Source organism: Schistocerca gregaria, chromosome 2 (assembly GCF_023897955.1).
Source record: "Schistocerca gregaria isolate iqSchGreg1 chromosome 2, iqSchGreg1.2, whole genome shotgun sequence".
Lineage (NCBI taxonomy): Eukaryota > Metazoa > Arthropoda > Insecta > Orthoptera > Acrididae > Schistocerca > Schistocerca gregaria.
Window position 1 is genome coordinate 963041419 of NC_064921.1, and position 22630 is coordinate 963064048.

Genomic DNA, 22630 nt, shown 5'->3' on the forward strand with positions numbered 1-22630 from the left:
TAGGGATTGATCGATGAGAGGATATGTGACAAAAAAGGTCTAATGAACATCCAGAAATGCATGGTTTCCACGCTGCAAGTAATTTAGTCAGTCATACAGTGTAACAGAGACTGCAGTCTAATACACACTGTACCATGTAGCCGCAGTTACAGCATGTGTTGAAAATGGTTTTCATGTGCCTCAATGGATGCATGTATGTGCGGTAGCATGTTCTGTCACACATGTTCACATTGGCCTGGCTGCAACCGAACAGTGTTTAAAGTAGCATGAATACACTACTCCAATGTCTCCGCATCTTGAATCGGCACAGCATACACAGTAATATGGAGATGGCCACATAACCAGAAATTGCACAGGTTGAGATCAAATGAATGAGCAGGCCATGACATCGGACCCCCTCATCTGATAGATCGACCAGGAAAGATATGATTGAGATAAATTCAGGCATTAATGGTGAAATGGGCTGGAGCACCATCACTTAGCAGGCACATAACCGTTCGAATCATCAATGGCACTTCTTCCAACAGAGGTGGCAAAGTCATCTGCAAGAAACGCCTATAGAGCCAGTCCGTTAGGCAACATAGATGAAAGACTAGAACCAATATACGGTCGCCAATTATCCCGGCCCACAAATTTTGGCCACCCGATGACGATGATTCACTGTCACTTCAGTTCTGTACACAAACCCGCAGATGAGTGTTATGAAAGTTGAAGATACCACTCCACATAAAAGTGGCCTCATCTGAGAAAAAGACGGATGACACAAATCCCAGAATCGTGGTTGCCTGCTGAAGAAATCAGTGACAAAACTTCTCCTGATGTGGAAAGTCTGTCGCTAGTAGCCCTACACTCGCTGTAAGTGGTAAGAGTAGTAACAGTTGTCATGGAGAATGTTCCGCATCTGGCTTACCCTGTACTGGTGGACCAATTGCCTGTTACTCACACGACAGTCGCCTTCCACAGTGTTTTCCATCAAGTCTGGTGTCCAAACATTTCTGGTATATCCTTCATGATTTCCTGCTTCCTGAAATGACCCTGTGTCAGACAAATGGCGAAAAACAGTTGCAAACATTGAATGCTATGACTGTTGTCAGTGGGGATAGGTGTCCTGATACAACCTTGCTGTTCACCACCCATTGCCATTTTCCTTTCAGTAAGTAAACACCATGGCGGCACAGCTCTCAATTCGAATACGGAACCATTGTGTACATCACTGTATCACATCTACTACAAGGTGAGTCAGGAAGAGTAATGAATCAGGCACAACATTACCAATTACTATGGCAGTAGAGGGCACTAGGGCATCACATATGAAGAACAATACCACCCTCTAGAAGAACCCATGCATGCTACAGCACTTATTACACTACAGTTTCTGTAACAAAGTATGATTGAATAAACGGTCTCTAGCAAGGAAACCAAGCATTTCCAGACATACGTTCATTAGACCTTTTTTGTTTTTTTATCGTCTCATTGATCAGTCTGTAGAGTTTGTACATGGTGGCAAAACTCACCCCATATAATAAGTTTTTTGAGTCAACTAAAATTTAATTCTCGTCACTTCATATGTCTCGAAATTGATTACTCATTTCTATCAAAAATTGCAATTTACAGTCCCCCTCCATTGAGAATTTTTGGAGTTCCCAGGATATGCTGGTACAAGTATAATTTAGTATAACTGCAGTCGTTATTGACTTGTGTAGTTATGAAAATGTAATTTGTAGGGGAAAGTGTTTTAAAAGCATGTATGGTAATATTTGCTTTGTAGTGTTACGCTTTATTTACATTTTAATCTTAGAAAATGTAATTAAATTTTATAATGAAAAGAATTATTTTCAAATCAGATTCCTTCTAAAAAATAAACAAAACAGCACTGAACAAAATATAAAAGGTATTAAATCAGAGAATACATAATATAGTTTCAAAATGGGTACTAGTTAACATCTTCCAGGTTGTGATATTTCCTTGTTGGTTTCTTTGCTGATCTGAAGCACACTGCTTTACAATGTTCCTGCAGGCTTTCTTTCTGTCAGTTTGCTTTTCTGATGTTTAAGGGAAAGACTAACCCCACTTTTCACCTGCAGTTCTGTCTTTGAAAGAGTGTTTGTTCAATGTTATTTTATTCTGCCGATTCTAAGCCCATTTTCATAAGTCATCACGAGTAATTCCAATGAAAGAAGCTTCCATGGTAAGGCAATACTTAGCCAGCCAGCTTTTCTTAGAGATCTTTACCCACAATTGTAGGTCTGCCAATTTTGTTTTTGTTGCTTCAACTGGTATACCGTAGTACATGTTAGAAGCCTCATAAGTGTTGCTTTTGGAATGTTAAACTGTTTACTGCCCTTCTTTCTGAACTGAAGCAATAGATATAGTCATTTTAGAAGGGCTCCACTTTCTTCGATCAACCTTCCTCATTGTCTTCTTCAAATCTGGTATAGAATTCCAAGAGAATAAGAGGGTGTACTAATAAATGCAGACTTAGCATGAAAAAATAAGGGATCCAATTTAAGGAACTGAAGAGGATAAGATTTATGCAACTACACCCTATATTCTGTTTACCAAATAATTTTTTTACCAAACGTCTAAATGAAATTGTTTCATCATAAGCATTAATGTTATACCTTACTATTGAAGAACACATACATGTTGAAAGACTTATTTTTCCATTGTCAAAACATGTAATGATGAACTGATAAGTAACAAGTGAGGCGGGAGACTTGTGCGCTAGAGATGGCAAAGTTGTTCATCCTTGGGTACTAGTTCACTGGTGATACGCTCTTTTTTGGGAACCATTCATTTTTACTCATTCACCGTTCATTGTGGTTGGTACATGGTTTTTATGAAAAATTGAAAATTAGTAGCATAGGTGACTGAATACGGAAGGCGCCAAGAGGGGTACTTGCCTCCCCCCTGGAGTACAGAGTTTATATTCATAACAGAATTCTCACACACTTCTAATTTTTGTGATTCTGCAAAACATCTTGTTTAGACAACTGTAGCATTATGTGCCCGATCACAGTGAAATAATATAAGGTGGCACAAGAAAAACCGGCCCTGAGTACAGACTGCTCGCCAGTTATACACAATTTGTTGACTGCTAAGAGCAGAATAGATTAACATGTAATAATTAGGCAGTGAAGAAATAACAAATAAACTAATGCAAACAACTTTGAAACAATAGATGATGATTGGTAAGCGACAATGAGCAGTCTAGTACTCGGGGCCGATTTTTCGTGCACCATCCTGTACCATTGAAATAATACTGTAGGAGTTATCATATTATCTTTACAAAATGTGACACCATACATTCAATTATGAAGGGCGGGCTTCATTCAGTTGTAAGTTGGTCTGCCTTCCATAACAACGAACATGCTCTTGTACCTCGGATGAAAAAAAGACGCAAAATGGCCACTTGTGTGTGCTGTGCCAATGTCCTTTGCGTATTTAATAACAAAAAATCTTGCCTTTTTTACAAGTATTTCTTCTGCTGCGAAGTAAGTTGATACGCCGTTTCGTTACCTGAAAAGATGTATGTATTACATACCACATAATTTTTATTTAGTTTACATAATTATAAAACAGATTTTAATTACCAGTCATGGACGCTGAATAGAATATGAAAAGAACCAGAAGTTCAGAGTTCAAAAAAGGTTTGAAACAGATCTAGAATGGGCATGCGAAGAGAACGAAGTGAACAACAACAACTCGATACTCAACTAACTATGAGTGGAACTGCGACGAATGGCCACACAAAGAAGGACTAGTCCGGCCAAGTGAGACCGAGACAGACAGGAATGGGACCGAGGCTGGAACGAGACCAGCCGACATGCTGTTCGCGAACGGGATGGACCGTTTCCCATTCCCGGGAACTATAAGTAGAAAGCCATGACTGAGACCAAGACAGACGGGAATGGGACCGAGGCTGGAACAAGACCGGCTGACATGTCGTTCCAGGAATGAGACCGACCATTTCCCGTTCCCGGGAACTACTGGTAGAAAGCCGCGACTGAAGTGAACTATGAAAGACCATTCCCTAAAATTTGTTCCTCGCTCATTCCGTTCATCTTGGTGAACCATTCCTTTGGACCCGTTAGTTCGCGAACGACCCATCTCTACTGTGCACCCTGCTACAGAGTGGTAGAAACCTAAACTACTATTTACACTTGATTCCACATGAGTTCAGGAGAATGCAGAGCTAAGAACAGGGGGATCCACTTGAGGGGCATGAGTCTGGTTTTGAGTGCTTTGCTCTATGGTTAATGTATGCAAAATGTACCAAAAAATTGTAAAAGGCAAACATGGGTCTGTGTAAAACATGTAGCAGTGATTCAGTTGACAATATACACAATGGCTACAATGAGTCAAAGCAAAGCTCTGCACCTATTGTGTGAAAGGACACATAAACTTCATTGTAGAGCAAATCGCTTTAAACGCACAGTATCTGGTTGCAGGTCCTCCCATGTGAAAGTGTCATACGAGTTTGGCACCGTTTTCTTCTGAATATAATCGCAACTGCCCAGCACTGCTGGTATAATCACTTTCAGAACAAGGTTGGATAAATGCATAGACCTGTTATGTGGCTATGTGTGGACCTAGAACGCTGAGAGGAATGGAGATACCAAGAGACCTTGCATTTTTTGTAGTCTTGGTCACATCCTCACACAAAAAGAAAAACAAATGTGTTGTCATTTAAAAACATAGAAGGTAGACCAACAGCACTGTCCCCAGCATAGATTTAGTTTATTGTCAAGTTCATTTGGAGATTATTTAGTGTCATTGGCCACTCTGTGGTTGTGTTTCGCATTGATTCAAGCACAAGATGACATTGCTATGGTTGTCAGTTGTCACTACTCAGTGTGTTCCCTATTAGTCCTTCTTTTTTTTCCCATCCGTTATGGTGGATGAAGTGTAGAAGCTAAGTAGAGCACGAAACAGGAAACAAAATGTGGAACGAATAAACCAAGAAGCCATTCAAGCTCAAAGGTTTGATGCATATTTTTACAAGTTTCAAAATGCAAATTTGAACCACTCAATTGCTAGTACTAACATTTTCTACATTTACATGAGGTACATTTTCCAGAACATGGAAACCAACTTTTGGAAACCATTTTTAGTGTCATGTTTACATGTTAAGCTGTGTTTCACATGCAACACAAGTTAGGCCACAGCAAGTGGCTTGATGGGTGACACGGCACTGGCAGTGGCATTATGTCTTGAAATGCGCCTCTCAAAATACATGTGGCATTGTTTTTCAATACAATGTCAGTTGGGATTATTCACATGGGCACTGGTGTTGTCATTCAGGTTATGGTATTAGAACTAAGCCAAAAATTTAATAAGAGGAAGAGAAAGTGAAAGTTTTGGATTTGGAAGTGGATTTTACGCAGAAATAAAACATTGATTTGGCATCAGACAAACCTGTTATGGACATTGCACTCTTAAATGAAGACCCATTCGTGAAGTACTTTTGAATAACAATAGTCAATTTTGAGTAGTTGTGGAGGTATAACTTGAGCTCTATTAAAAAATCTAGTACTTACATTAGAGATGCAGTCTTAGCTAAAACTAGAAGTGACTCTTCAGTATTTGGCATCTGGCAATTACCCATCATTTTTCCAGTATTTCTTCCACGCTCTCAAAAGTACAATTTCAAGGTTCTTGTGTGATGTGTTGGATTCTATTTATGATACCGTAAAGAGTGATTTAAAAGGTTACATTTTCATTCTTGGGCCCCACATCAGTTAAATACTATGAAATATCAGAGTTATTCTATACCAAAATTTGGAGTTATGCTTCCAGCACATGATTAAAAGACACTGTTATATAGTTTATTTCCTTTATTAAAAGCTGCACTCAATCTGAAATCAGGCCCGTACTTCCACAAGAAATCTTGTTAGTTCCTTTTTCAGATCTACTGGGCACGTTTTTAAGAGCGTTGAAGTTTCCAGTACTAGAATCAGAATATGTTGGCAATATTGCATTAATTTTCACCATTTGTCTAATTAAGTGATCTGCTGTGAAACTGCAAATCATCTACTGTTAATTACTCAGTAAAATAATACTTGCTTACTCATGCATCATATAATAAACTTTCACCCCACAAATTAACCATTATGTGCTCATGAAAGTCAGACTTTCTGCTATTGTAGCATGAAAACTAAAGTAAATTGTTAAAAAATAAACTATCAAAAAAAAAACAATTCATTTTGGAGAGATCTTTAATGTCATGTATCATTTAGGCAGAAAACTTTTAAGTGTAGAGTCCTAGATGTTTCTTTAAGTAATGCCATTATTGATAAAAAATTTTGTAGTATAGAATCTTAATTTGATAGACCACCAAAAAATACAGTATATGATAAATAAAAACTTCTGAAGTTGAAAACAAATAAGAGTTCAGGATAGAGGTGGCAGATACTATTGTGTGTAAATATGACCCTATTTGAGAGTACTGCCGAGGTGCTTCCACGGATGGGAAATTTCCATTTCATGTGCGGATCCAAATGGTGGAGAGCTCAAGATCATGACTCACCTAAAAATAAAAAGTGCTGTATGAACCACTGATGTAAGGAAGTTGTTATGATTAAATTTAGACATTTAATTCTTAGTATTATTGTAACACATTAACTGTGGATGATAATATGCAGTCTTGTGGGGCCAGGAACTGGGAGAGAGTAGAAGAACAAACTGTGCCAGCCCCTCCTGTCCCCACTTCCTCTTTCCCCCAGAACCAAACTCTAGATCCATGTCTGTCCCGTTTACACTATGAGACCCAGCTTATATGGCATGACTATCAGATTGCAGCCCTTAGCTCTTAGATAGAGACAGAGAGCCAACTTTTGCCGCTGTTTATACAACATCTAGCACACACAATCACTGTCAGAGTAGAAAACACTGAGGTGCATCCCTGGCCAATACTGGCAGGGACTTTTAATTTGCCACAGGATTGTGGCAAAGTAAATGGCACCAAAAATAACTCTCCATGAAAAAGCACAGCTTATCCCTTCTCTTCCTGGGTGTACTCAAAGTGGGCATGACATTGCATTCACAAAGCAGTAAGGCGACTGTGTCATAAAAATTATGAATTGTTCCACATACAGGACATCATGCACGGTGCAGGTTTCAGCCTGCCTACCCATAGCCCCTAGCCATAGCCTGTGGGATCATGAAGGCCACGATCCAGCCCATTTCTTGCCTGCTGGCATGTACCGGACCCAGGCTAGCCTTCATAGCTACCTCACATACCACCTGATTACAAGGCTTCGATTCAGTGTGCTGCTCCATGGACTGTGGGCTAGCAGGCCAGGCTACGGAGCCTTCCATTGTCTGCAACCTCTGAAAACTTACAGAGAGAAAATTGAGTATGACATTGTGTACTGTTTGATGCCTACCATGTGTGAATGGATTCTTACATTCTATTAATGCTTCTAGTCTACAAGAAAGCAAAGCCTTTAATGTCATCCATGTAAGCTTGATGCGCACTATTTGGAAATTAAGAGTATGTTCAGTGTAAAGACATTCTCTAATTGTTGTTGTCTTTTTCACATACATCCCACTCTCTTCCTTATATATATATTAACGACATTGCACAACCCATTAACTGCCATATTGTAAGCTATGCAGATGAGACATCAATCTTATTCTATGGGAGTAAATCTAATGAGCTAGAATCTCTTGCTACTAGTGGTGTAACAGAAGTAACAAAATACTTCAGTGATCAGGGACTCAAGGTGAATGTCAACAAATCTCAACAACTGACATTTAAAACGGGCAGTTCTCACCACAATAATATGAATAGTTTGTGTAATATCTCTGCAACATAAAATGGTAACTGTGAATTCCTGGTTGTGTATGTTGATGAAAATTTGCGGTGGACATACCACATTAATTTCGTATGCGTAAAAGTCAGTAGTGCCATATATCTCCTCAGCCAGCTCGCAAAGATAGTTCCTAGCCAAGCACTGAAATTAGTATATCATGGAACACTTTACCCTTTCCTCGATTACAGAATTGAACTATGGGGCTGTGCAGCTGATGTACATTTAAAAATAATACTACTACTGCTACAGAAAAGAGCAATAAGACATATACATGGGATGGGACATAGAGATTCATGCCGCAAAGTGTTTGTGCATCACAAATATCTGACAGTGAGACTACCCTACAAAGCAGAACCATGAAATTTCCAGCAACATGATACTTTGGGACCATTTCAGGCTGGCTGCATTCTGTTTTACTGCAAGACATGGTAGTCAGTTATCACCAATATGGGCAACCAGGTTTAATTCTGTACAAGGTGGCTGAATCTGCTGCAATTATAGAAACATCCTGCAACAGTAGATGAAGAGCTGAAAAACTGACAACAAGATAAACAGCTCAAATGATTGCTAAAGATGCGTGCAAGTGATTCACAGCTAACAGTTTAATTCCTGACTCATATTATACCAAACTGGTTATACACCAAATGAAACACACTATATAAAATCTCCATAGTTCCAACTTCTGATAGATCATGGGACAACAGCTTTTACCATACCTTTGTGTAGTACAGATGACACCTTGAGCAGTATTTATGGATCTTATTTTACTTGCTATTGATTTTGGTGTTATACTATTCCAGCTTCAGGCTCCGTAATTTAGTTACACCTGTAAAAATTCAGTATGAAACTGTTTACAGATATTTGTAAAACTGATCACAGATTAACTCCATTAAACTAACACAATTTGAATTTTCATATGTATATCTGACTAGCCAAGTGTTAAAACTGTAACAAAAGGCAAAGCTATAGATAACATCTATGCTATATCAAAATTATAATTATTACACTAAAATTAGATAGCCTATGAAGGAGTATTAACAGGTAAGAGCAGGAAGGGATTAGATGTAAATGGGATTATTCAATAAAGTGTAAAGTAATATTAGCTAGATCAGTCAAAGAGGGGAAGGGAGGTGGGGGAGCTGCACTCCTCCTGAGTCAGTGACATAGAATTGTTCAGAGAGCGTAGCACATAATGTGGCACTTACATGGGTTGTATCTGGATATTATAAAACAAAAATGTAAATCACAGCTAATATGGGTAAATCCCTTAGTCATATGCTATAACTTACCTGTGTATGGTGAAGTTATCATATGTACAGTAACAGATTATACATGGCTATTTATGATGTTACGGCCACTTTGGCTAAGACAGGTAAGCTAGTAACTGGTTGTCAGGGCTGGTTCATGAACATTTTCCCACACAAGCAACTTTTGGTGTCGCCCTCACCTACTTGTCCCTCATAATCATTCACTCATGACAGTTTTTGCTACTAATTGTGACACACGTTGTACACAAATCAATTAACAGTGATACCCAATGTACACAAATCCTGATTTAGGCAACCATATGAGCTTGGTGCCCCAAGCAACAGCAACCAATCATGATATGTCCTGTGTAGAAGTCTTACAACTGTGGCATCTCTGGCTTTCTTCTCAGCTTGGTGTTGCAGGCAGCAGTTGGTGTCATTTGGGCCATAAAGTGGCTCTGAAGGGATTTAGGGGAGGGAGGAGGGGCAGTGATTCTTTAGACATGCCAGTCCATACAGAAAGGACATCATTATAATGGAGAACATAGAGAACCTCATGCATCTGTTATTGGAAACACACTGCTCTTATCTGTTAATACACCTCTGTTGAAGGCTGTTTAATCTATGTCATAGGCTTTATAATTATAAATATGATTTATAGATGTACATAAAGACAATGCATAAAATTCTTTGCTGTCTAGTTGAATAATAAGTTAAAATAAGAGTTAACACATAGATAAACTAATCAGCATATTGTTTCCTCAGAAGCATCTACCATTGTGTTCACCTAAAGAAAGTGTTGCCACATTTGAGATATTTTCACTCCATGTCCTCCTATGGAATTATCTTCTGCGGCAATACACTTAAAGTTTTTTTTTTTTTTTTTTTTGAGGAGTGAGCAGCAAGCACATTATGTAAAGCAGATCACTGTACATCTTGTAGGGTCTTTTAAGGTTCCTAGAGCCCTTACACTCACTGACCAATACATTCACTCCTTAATGGTTTTCGCTGCTGACCAAAATCAATTTCAGTTGAACTGTGATTTACACACTCACAAGGCAAAGACAGACACAGAACTAATTTTCTTGTACACTTTGCCTTCTCATCTAGGATTCCGAATGGAGTTATGTACTCTGGTGAGATGATGTTCAACAAACTACCATCTATCATAAACCAAGAAATCGAGAACCTTACCAATTTAGAAGGAAATTGAAAGCATATATTATTAGCCACTGTTTCTTCAAATTATCTGAATATCTATATTCAGGGATTGAAAAGTCCTGTTAACGATGTGGCAAGCAGCAGTATTTGTTTTAAAGCTGCACGATAGCAATGTACTGCAGATAAGACTTAGTATTTACAGATTTTGAAAAATATCATCTGAGAAAATTGCAAATAACAAATTAAGAAAACTTATGAAAACTCACATACATCATGAAAGTGGTGGAAAAATGGGATTTAAAATGGTGTGGTCATGTGATGAGATTAAGATATGAAATTTGCTGAAAAAGTACTTTGTTGGCACCTTTTATATATGAGAAAAACAAAAGACCCTGTGCAGAATGGGAAAATCAAGTGGAGCAGGCTATGCAACAAAGAAACTTGAAAGAAGGCTTGGATACAAGGTTGCCAAACAGTAGCTACATAGTAAAACTGATAAGGCAGTAGCTTTTTCAAAGTAGCAGCTTTCGTATTAATTTGCTCACTTAAATTTAGATGACAAAAGTGTGAATAGTTTTAAGCTGTATAGTGATAGTTTATTGTTGAAGCAGTATAAAAATAACATTTTTATGATTTTTTAAAATGCATACCTTGACTTGTTCCACACCACTGGAACTATGGAACCTAATGAAAAAATTAACAAATCAACAATACCAAAGAGAGAAGTCAAACTTACATAATTAGGAATGCAAGGAGAGCACAAAAGTTCTTAAACTGCATGTAAGAAACCCTATAAAGTCTTTTCATGTTGATAAATAAATCACTGCTGGTTGATTTCTATCTGCTCATGCTGTGAACATCAAACATTAGCTCAATAAATCTACTACTTGACAGCACCAATGGACCTTGAGAGGACATTTGCCAAGACTTTTGGTGCACTGTTTCTTTACCTACTTCAAGTCAGCTCAAGGATTTGATGTTGCCCTTCACTGATGGTGATCATCCATTGCATAGAATGAGTCTTGTTCCCCTCATCCCATGACTCGTTAAAATTTTCTGAATTTAATAAACATCTGGTCAATCTCAACAGAAAAAAATATGTGACTCAGGGGCTACGATGATATTTATAGAACTATTCTTGTTCCCTTCATCCCATGACTTGTTAAAATTTTCTGGTTTTAATAAACATCTGGTCAATCCCAACAGAAAAAAAATGTGTGACTCAGAGACTACGATGCTATTTATTTCTAGAGCAGGCACTTAAGGCAAGATAACCGATCAGCATAGGTTGTAGCACATGTTGACTTGCTCATGATAATATCATTAGTGTTATCATAATCTAAATAAGGTTGGGACCCTTGATGTTCATGTTCTACATTAGTGACCTTGGAGACAACATTAATAGCAACCTCAGACTTTTCACAGACAATGCAAGTATCTGTAATGAAATAGTGTCTGAAAAAAGTCTGATCTGAATAAGATTTCAAAGTGGTGTTAAGACTGGAAACTTGCTTTAAATGTTCAAAAATGTGAAAGTGTGCACTTCAAAATGAAAACATAAAACATAGGAGCCTATGACTACAGTACGAGTCACACTTGGAATTGGTCAACTCATACAAACACCTAGGTGTAGCACTTTGTAGGGATATGAAGTGGGACAGTCACATAGGCTCACTTTTACGTAAAGCAGGTGGCAGCCTTCTGTTTATTGGTATAATACTAGAAAAATGCAACAGTCTATGAAGGAGATTGCTTACAAATCACTCATATGACTCCTCCTAGAATATTGCTCATGTGTGTGGAAACTGTACCATATAGTTCTACTAAGGGATATTGTATGTATACAGGGAAGGGCAGCATAAATGGTCATAGGTTCATTTTACAAATGATAGAGTGTCAAAGAGATGTTGACGAAACTGAATGGCACACACTTGAAGACAGACACAAACTGTCTCAAGAAAGTCTCCTTATGAAAGTTTCAAGAGCCAACTTCAATGATGACTCTTGGAATATACTACAATCCCTTACAAGTTGCTCATGTAAGGCTCATGTGAACAAAATTAGAGTAACAATCATTCTTCACAAGTGCTGTAAGTGAATGGAACAGAGAGAAGCCCTTATAACTGATATAATAGGAAATACACCCACCATACAGCTCACTGAATTGTAGAATATAACTAGTGAGGTGGATGGAAAATGTAGCCAGTCAAGTGGCTGGTAAGTTGATCAAAGAAGTTTTTTTGCCAAATGCCGAAAGATTGCAGTAGATCAATACAATGACCTAATGAAAGTTGGGCAGATGACAATAGAAAATGGCAGGAGCAGTGTGGATACATATCACTGAAGACCATAATCTATGGATATGTCTTGACTAAGCCATCATGCACCATTGAATTTCAGATGGCTGATGTTGATGATGATGATGATGATTATGATGAGACCACTAGGTCCAGTCAATAGGATGAGGAATTCTGCCTTACGCAAAACACCTTGAAAAGGTGCATAAGGCAGAATTTCATCCTGTTTTCGTAGCAAGCACGAACAGAAGAAAAAATACAACACCACAAGATGATTAGGTCCAGGCATTTTTTCTGTGTCAGTTAATTTTCTGTTCTGCAGTCTATCTGATTATCTGGCATTTAGGAGTTGATGCAATTGTTGAAAGGAATTAGAATACACACCAGCACATTAAAATCCTAGGATATAAGACAGAACAATATTAAATCTGCCGAACACATGCACACTATCATATTCATCATTTTGTTTGACCACTTTGCACATGGGATGCTTCTGTGTGTTGTGTGTGTTGAGACTGTATATGTCTACACAAAAGAAAACATGAACTGAAATTTGTCTGCAGATGTAACAACTGGTAGTGCAACATTTGAAGATCTCAGTTCTGTCGTTATTGATAAAAGCTTGCTCAATCATAGTGTTCCATAAAGCTAACATCGAATCACAGCAGGAAAACATCTAGTTCAATGTCATGAAGGAAGGTCAAGACTGAATGTTCTAAGAGGAACCAACAGTGATAGCCCTCTTCAAGTTGCACAGAAAGTTTTCTCAGTAAGATGTCGCTGCTTCACAAAACTGTCTTTGAAATTCTGCCATTATAGACAATGTTGAAAATAATATTTGAGCATGCCAAGGAAATAAGTTAATCACAGTAAAATATGCCAAGCAAGAAGAAATGCAAATGACTGTTATAGTTTGACATTTGTACAAGAGGCCTAATAAAATATACCCTCACCTCAGTAAGATACCTGGAAAGAATGGCCTAAGTAAAGAGAGGGAGAAAGGATAAACCAAAGAAATCCTGTATTAAACAAATCAGCTAAGACATGAATGCTCATCACTTAATCATTGAGGCAACTAAACAAGTCACCCAGGACTGAACACATGAAAGACTGCTGTAAGTGATGTCCTTGACCTTTGGTATTTTAAAAAATCATAATGGTACATCTTACTACAAACATCAGTATGTATTGCACTTACATAATTTTTATTATTATTCTTTTTTTGTGTTTTTAATCTAACCCTGTTAATAACATGTTGTCCTTTGTAGATACAATAATACAGGTTCACTGCCATTTACTGGTACCTTGTGTAAATTGTAGACACTCTTCATTTTGTCATATGAACTTTCCATTTTACTGATTCTTTCACCTATTACTAGATCCTTCTAATGAATTTTCTTATGTGTTCCTTACATTAAAACTGATGTTTGGACTCAAAAGTTTTATTATGTTAGGAAACTCTTTAAATACATGAAATGGAGTGGTTTATGCCCAGATTCGATCAAAGTGTGCAAAAAAATCAGTAAGCTTCTCAATGGATAAATGAATCACCTAGCACAAAAAGAAAACTGTGTCTGTCAGTCAGAAGCGTCCCTGAAGCAGAAGCTACAGCTCATTGCAAGACATAGTGCAAAATGTTAAAGACAGTAGTACAAACTTTGAAGAAATGCATTATAAGAAAGGATAATCACATCAAGTAACTCAATACAGACAATCTGTGCTGTAGGGAAGGAGGAAACTGGCAGAACCATGGATGAGAACCAGCAAACGGGTTTAAGAGTAAATGATACGTCGGCACTGTGTGCACCTTTTTACAAGCTTTTCATAACTGTTAGGTACTGAAAAGAAGAGGCTGTCAGGTTCAGTATGTGCTGCTGGGTTAAATCTCAGTCCAACCATTACAAATAACTTCAGTAATATGAACATGACCCTCACCACACTAGAGGAAGTAATTTCCATCACAAAGTTATTAAAATCAAAAAATTCTATTGGTTGTTGTAACACTTTAGTGAAGATAATTAAAGAGAGTTGTTCTGAGTTTATTATCAAATTAAATTATTTGTATCATGGACATTTAATGCCAGAAAATTTTCCAGTTGTCTGAAACATGCTGAAGTTAAACATCTGCATAAAACAGAAAATAAAGAGATACCATCAAATTGCTCCCCAATTTAACTTTTGTCAGCATTCTCAAAAAGTTTAGAAAAGGTAAAATACAAGTGGCTTCTTAACCATCTGACTACAAATATCGTATTGCCAAAGTCACAGTTTGGATTTCTAAAGAATTCCAATACTGAGAACACTATTTATACATACAGAAAGAATGTGCTTAAGCTGTTAGACAATAAATTATAGACTACTGCTATATTCTGTGATCTGTTAATGGTATTTGACTGTATAAATCACAAAACTTGTAAGAGGTTTTCTCCCAGCAAATTATGACAGCAAGCTGATAAAAGAGGTTGACAATATTTATACATTTGGCAGGTGAATACCACAGAAATGTTAAAGTGCTTAAACAAATCTTAACTTGTAATGCAGATGTTATCAGACACAATTGATACAAAAATAATTCTTTGTTACTTTCATACTATATCAGATGGGATCTTTATCTGGGAAGAGGGGTGACGGAGTTTCATTCATCGAACTAAGCTAAAGTTTCCAGAGCACAAAAGTATGTGATATGAAAGTATGTAATTATTCCGGCTCAGTTACACTATGCTGGCAGCTGCTGTGCAAACAATGTCTCCATATACACGTACACCATAATTACTTTACCACAAAAAACATTTGGGTTCACACTGCTCTGGTGATGATCCCGGGAGGGGGGAAGAGTGGGCACTGGGGGCTGAACCGCACAATAATTCTGGGTTCGGTGCAGGGTGGCAGCAGGGTGGGTGGACAGCTGTGGCCTGTTGTGGGGTTGTGAACCACTGAGGGCTACTGCGGGACAAACCCTCTCCATCGTTTCTTGGTCCCCAGTTTAAATACACAAGTATGTAATACAAAGATTCCAAGACTTACCAAGCGGGAAAGCGCCGGTAGACAGGCACAATAAAATAACACACAAACTCACACACACACAAAATTTCGAGCTTTCGCAACCGGCGGCTGCTTCGTCAGGAAAGAGGGAAGGAAAAGGAAAGATGAAAGGATGTGGGTTTTAAGGGAGAGGGTAAGGAGTCATCCTAATCCCGGAAGTGGAAAGACTTACCTTAGGGGGGAAAAGGATAGGTATATACTCGCGCGCACACACACACACACACACATATCCATCCATACATACACAGACACAAGCAGACATATTTTTCCCATGTGGAAGTTTCTTTCTATTTTATTTACAAGAATGTAATACCAATTACTTGTTCTTTGAACTCAAGAAAATCCTGCAAAGGCCATAAGTAATACACTACGTGACCAAAAGTATCCAGGCACCTGGTTGAAATGACTTACAAGTTCATAGCACCCTCCATCGATAATGATGTAATTTAATATGGTGTTGGACCACCCTTAGCCTTGATGACAGCTTCCACTCTTGCAGGAATATCTTCAGTCATGGAAGGTTTCTTGAGGAATGGCAGTCCATTCTTCATGGAGAGCTGCACTGAGGAGAGGTATCGAAGTAGGTCAGTGAGGGCTGGCACAAAGTTGGTGTTACAAAACATCCCAAAGGTGCTCTATAGGATTCAGGTCAGGACTCTGTGCAGGCCATCCAATTACAGAGCTGTTATCGTTGTGTAACCACTCTGCCACAGGCTATGCATTATGAACAGGTGCTCGATCATGTTGAAAGATGAAATTGCCATCCCCCAGTTGCTCTTCAACAGAGGGAAGCAAGAAGGTGCTTCAAACATCAATGTAGGCCTGTGCTGTGGTAGTACCATGCAAAACAACAAGGGGTGCAAGCCCCCTCCATGAAAAACATGGCCACACCATAACACCACTGCCTCCGAATTTTACTGTTGGTACTACAGACGCTGACAGATGATGTTCACCAGGTATTTGTCATACCCACACCCTGCCTTGGGATTGCCACATTGTTTACCATGATTCATCACTCCAAACAATGTTTTTCCACTCTTCAGTCATGCTCCTTACACCAAGCAAGGTGTTGTTTGGCATTTACTGGTGTGATGCGTGTCTTATGAGCAGCTGCTTGACCATGAAATCCAAGTTTTCTCACCTCCTGCCTAGGTGTCATAGTACTTGCAGTGGATCCTGATGCAGTGTGGAATTCCTTTGTGATGGTTTGGACAGATGTTTGCCTATTACACATTACGACCCTCTTCAACTGTCGGCAGTCTCTGTCAGTCAACTGACGAGGTTGGCCTGTACGCTTCTGTGCTCCACTTCACTATCACATCGGAAACAGTGGACCTAGTGATGTTTAAGAGTGTGAAAATCTCGTGTACAAGCATATGACACAAGCGACACCCAATCACCTGATCATGTTCTAAGTCCATCAGTTCTGCAGAGCACACCATTCTGCTCTCTCATGATGTCTAATGACTACTGAGGTCACTGATATGGAGTACCTGGCAGTAGGTGGCAGTACAATGTGCCTAATATGAAAAACATATGTTTTTGGGGCTGTCTGGATTCTTTTGATCACATAGTGTATATCTATTTTCCAAACGAACAGCTGAATTCATAAAATCAATACCAGATATAAAAATATCCTACACAAAGATGTAATTTCTCTTTTTTTATCAATAAAAGTGTCCATTATTAAGAACAATACATTTTCAATAACTTACATGCTATGAAAAGGTTTAGCTGCTAATAAGATTGAGTTTAAGAGGCACTTAAAGGATTTCTGATTAGCCAGTTATTTCTACTCCATTTGTGAATTTCTTAGTAGAGCCAGCTGATGTGCATATTAATAATAATATCAAATAATGCAAGTGTTAAGTAAAATTTGACTTTTATAAATCTTTAGTGCAGTAATGTGATCATTGTATGTAAGTGCTGTAAATGCTTTCTATTTGATGATGTATAGCTACAATGGCCTAAGAATTACTTTTTCACCTCAGTGTAAGATGGCTACTTTCTGTTGCAGGGTGGTGATGAATGCAAAACTTTTTGTTGTGATGGGCCTGACATTCACATTGGATGTGGTGTCAGGTATGTGGGTGAATTCCCCAGCGTGGGTCTGGTACATTCCTGATACTGTGAACGTGCTGCAAGGAGTGCTCATCTCAGCTATTTTTGTGCTGAAACGGCGTGTGCTGCGTGCATTGGCTCGCCGCCTGGGCCTGCCGTGGGGCAGCTCTGGCTCAGATGGGGGCACAGGGGGTGCCAACACACCACCCTCCGCCTCTGCTACATCCCGAGCTGTGCGTGCCCGTAGCCTCACCCCAGCTGCTGCTGTTGATACACCCATCCCACTCAAGAGCACACCCTCAAATTCCACACTCCTCACAACCATCAGTATCAACAACCACAACAACAACAACAGCCATCACATCCAGCGCAAGTCTTTTGTCACCACCAGGACTTGAACAAAACAGTCACATGTGTAACTATTATTCCTCAGAGCTCAGTCTTATTTCTTTGTGCTATTTACTATATACAGTGTAGTTCATACATAACTGGAAGTCATATGTGGACTAGAACAAGCTGTGAAAGACTACACATTGAAATGTCAGTTCGAATTAGTCATGAAATTCAGACCTGAGAAAGTTAAGTGACGTTCAGAGATCTTAAGGTACGATTTTCATCACCTAAGGTAAACAAAACACAAACATGAAACAGTACATCAACAAACCACGAGGTATGGAGAAATGTTTTGTATAACAGCTATTTAAACATTTCTTTACTGTCTGTGTGACTATAAATGGATTATATGAAGCAGTCTCTTTCTATGCCCTTCCTGATATTCCAGCTAGAAATGATTAAGTTAATTTGTTGAGGATGGTAAAAACCCAATGTTCATTATACAAATTTGCTGTATAAGGGAAAAACACTGCTGATTTATTAAATACATTTTACAAAGGATCCTCAGCACCCCAATTTCTTCCAAGCATCCTGCCAATTTTGCATACGGCTACTTTTTGCTCTTTATTGGCCTAAGCTAATAACAACATGTTTCTGAATACACTTTGCAAAACTTTTTATGCTTATCCTAAGGAATGGACTGTATACTATAACTCGTAAGATGCCCTCCAAGATAGATATTTTCATTCTGTCTTCATCACACTGTACTAGGACATATCAAACACATGACGTTATTAGAGCATGGTCATATAATGGTGCTTGGGTTTGGATTCTGGTGTTCAAAGAAATTTTTGTCACCATTATTTATTCATAGGCCACGGGGAAAGAGTTGGTGGTGTAAGATTCCTGAACACAAGCATATGTGCCAGAGTCTTACTTGAAGGTACTATAAATAAGTTTCTTGTATGTGGGCATGTGCTATTGTTGACAGACATGTATCCACTGGATAATGACATTAAACTCAATGGCATCATTATTTTTATTCAGGAGAAGTATACTATGAGATGACACTAGCTTTCACACTATGTTACTTCCACATTAACATAAATACATTAACATAAATACCATGATACTTCTAAACACACCAACCACAGTCAACACACTACATACCTGCAAATCTGATACATTGGACAAATGCTGTAGGAAATTTCTAGTAGAATGTAAATACAAAAAATGAATTATTCATTCTCCAGACATGTCATGCCATTAGAGCTAATATGACAAAAAACTTATCATACCTCACAGAATTAATGATTATCCACTAAATATTTGCACAAAAGCCCTGCACTCCAAATCTGGGAGAGGGGGTGGTCCATGTGTACCCTCTTGCTCCACCTTGCAGATGCCTGTGTTTGGACATACAGTAAGTTGAAATGACATCCACCTGCAAAGTTTGCACCAGACACTCAGCCAAACACAAAACAAGGATAAGCAAAATTATGTACTCTTCTGTGTCTCTAATCAATCTCCCTTTAGCAAATTATTACTATTGTAGACTTTAAATAAGGTAGGATCAGTGAAAGAAAATATGATTATACTTATGTATTCCATCCTACGAGGAACAGCTACCTGGTAGAGTTCCCATTGTTTCTGAGTTGTCACGAGCATCATTTCATGTATCTAAAAGAGGAGAAGAACAGAGTTATTGTAGAAGTAAATGTTTTTCCATAATTAATGTTTCCTCATGATAAAAAAGAAGTACTTTTGATTTGTTTGTAGTTCCTGTATTAGTCAATTAATTTAATATTTATTTAGCAGTGTGGAAATCTTTCCTGAAGTTCATCCTGATATTCTATAAGCTCCCTACTTGCAGTCAGTTAAGGATGATTTGTAAATTACATGGCAACAGTGGATGAAGCCCTTCCATATTTTGCAAAAAATTAAATTGCTGACTGTCCTTGAGCACAATAACTAAAACTGCTATACAGTGTAATGTGTGTTTTTCTGTGTTTGAGCACAATAAGCAAGACTATACAGTGTAACCTGTCCTTTTCCAAATTATATTTGTCATTTCCTAATATTTTTCTTGTGTACTGAAGTGAACATTTTAACTTTAATTTTTCTGAGAAAACACAATAGTTTTCTTTCCATGTGTATGTTCAAAATGTATAATTTTCATTAACAGGCCAGTCTGTAACAATGAGAATTTCTTCAGTAAAGTTAAATGCTGTTTAATCAGTGTCTGCTGTTGAGCAGAAGTCAGTCACACTTCTCTCCGCTATCCTGTTCCCCTCAAAAGTGCAGTACGTCTAATATCAAGTCAGTTTTCTAAAAGTAAAACAATGCCTTCTGCTTTCAGCATTAGTTAATTTTTTACATTATATATGACTATGGCACATGATGATTACAGCATTAAAGAAAACTTAACTTCTTTGCTGTATTGGAAGATTAATTGCCAGAAGCCTTTTTGTACATATTTCTAGAATGTCACAATTTCTTTTATTTGTTAAATTTAGCCCTGTTCTGAATTAGGAGACAGAGCAGTTACTGCACTTAGTAAACAAGTTGTTTTGTGTAATTGTATGTTACGCTTCAAGTGCAGTTATCGTACAGAGCAACCAACTGAAACTTAATGTGAAAGTACCTGCTTTTGAACCACCTATGATTTATCACAAGTTATTACTGCTTTTATATTGACAACTTTTTTTGATGAGGTGGTATTCTTAGTTTTTAATATCAACATTTCTATAAAGAAAAGCTTTACAGATATAAGACTGAAATTGATTTGTCAATTATTTACTTATGTCAGTGTTGTATTACATAAAAAATTGAATTTTAGATGAAGTGTTCAATTATTTGCACAATAAATGTTGTGTATTGTTGAAAAATGTGCACAATAAAGTACATCAAAGTCTTTGAATGTTTTTGTCTAGTGCACCTTCAGAGACATTCCATTCTGTAATAAAATGTAAAAGACCATAAAACCTTGACTAATGCATTCTGTAACTGCAGTTAGTGCAACATGATTCACTGTGCCACAAGACATCTGCATCTGAATGTTTTGCTTAAACATAATCAATAATTATGTTAATTTGTAAAATATTGACCAAATAAAGTGTCTGTCTATATCTGGTAGTGTATCTATACAAAATCAAAAAATTTGTCATCAAATATAATACACATATACCAGAACTGTTGCATCTCTCTCTCTCTCTCTCTCTCTCTCTCTCTCTCTCTCTCTCTCTCTCTCTCTCTCTCTCTCACACACACACACACACACACACACACACACACACACACACACACACATGCACACAGTAAGAAAGAGTGAGAGTTTTAGTTTATATCACATATGTCCAGTTCAATAGACGTCTCATCATAATGCTCTGAATTTCAAAGAAGTTTTGCTATGTGTAAACTGTATACATACTGGAAGCAGATGTAATATTGTCATGTCCTCTTCAAGGAACTTTGTATTTGACGCTCTCATATCTACATTCATAATTTTTGCAAAAGGAAATCTAAACACTACTAATAATGACTCACCCCAATTTATTCACAACAATATGTTTCTCAGAAACTGTGCAAACTATATTCGTATTCCAACGCAAAGTCCAGTCCACATCATATCAGAGTTCTGTGCATGACAAATAGGGTCCACAATGTAGACACTTAGCCAAACCAATACCATACTAACCACGCACTCCACAGATCACACCATAACTGACTCAGTTCAGTCCTGGTCTGACTTTACCAGAATCACTAGCAGTCACAGCAACATCAGAAGCAGTAGTTCCAACATCAATAACCAAGCAACCAGAATCACTGGCATTCACCGCAACAGCACACAGCAGCAGCAGTAGTAGTAGGAGCAGTCATCACACCAGAAGAAGGCAGCCACCCTTGAGAAGCCAGGATTTTTGCTGGGGCAAAACAGTGAACAACAGCACATAACAGGGAAAGAGATAAATGCTTGCAAGCAGAGGAATCTACAACAAGGTATGAAATCTTGTAACAGTGTAAGAGAAAATGCATCAATAGAGTGTAAAGTCACAGGTCAGTCAGATTGTTCAAATCAACTAAGAATTATGAGTCTAAACATTCAGTGTCTTAAAAACAAGTACCTTGAACTTGAGGTGGCAGCAAATAGTGACCATATTGATTGTTTATGTGTTATGGAACATTGGTGCAGGGACAGTGAACTAAACAGCATAAACTTAAGCCAATATAAACTTGCCAGTCAGTACTGTAGGCAAAATGGCATAGGTGGTGGTGTATGCATTTATCTAAATCCCAAGCTTAAATTTAAGTTAAGATACGAGGCTAAACCATTAATCACAGAAAAGGATTTTGAGGCAGTAGCCATTCAGTTATATAGTTTAAAGAAGAAAATAATTGTTGCAGCAATTTACAGGTCACCATCTGGAGATACTGAAGTCTTTCTTAAGAATTTAGAAGAAATACTCAACATTTTCTCAAATGAGAACTCTACCATAATTCATCTCGATTCGAATGGACCTGGATTACATCTGAGATTATGAAGTCAAGTGAAACCATGAAGTTACTAAGTTTAAAGTTAAAAAATTGTCATGATCAGCAGTTTGCTGAGCATGTGAGGACATACAAAAAGACTTACCGCAAAGTAATAGCAAAAGCAAAATTATTAACTAAT

At 37.9% G+C, this 22630-nt stretch overlaps 1 protein-coding gene across 1 annotated transcript in view; it reads left to right on the forward strand.

The window, feature by feature from the left end:
• The window catches only part of LOC126335447 (G-protein coupled receptor Mth-like), a 682281-nt gene extending 661195 nt beyond the window's left edge, over nt 1-21086 (forward strand). The window contains exon 7 of the mRNA XM_049998739.1: nt 17582-21086. Coding sequence (XP_049854696.1) covers nt 17582-18023 — 442 coding nt within the window. The 3' untranslated portion in view covers nt 18024-21086. The remainder of the gene's footprint in view (nt 1-17581) is intronic.
• Nucleotides 21087-22630: the final 1544 nt, after the last annotated feature.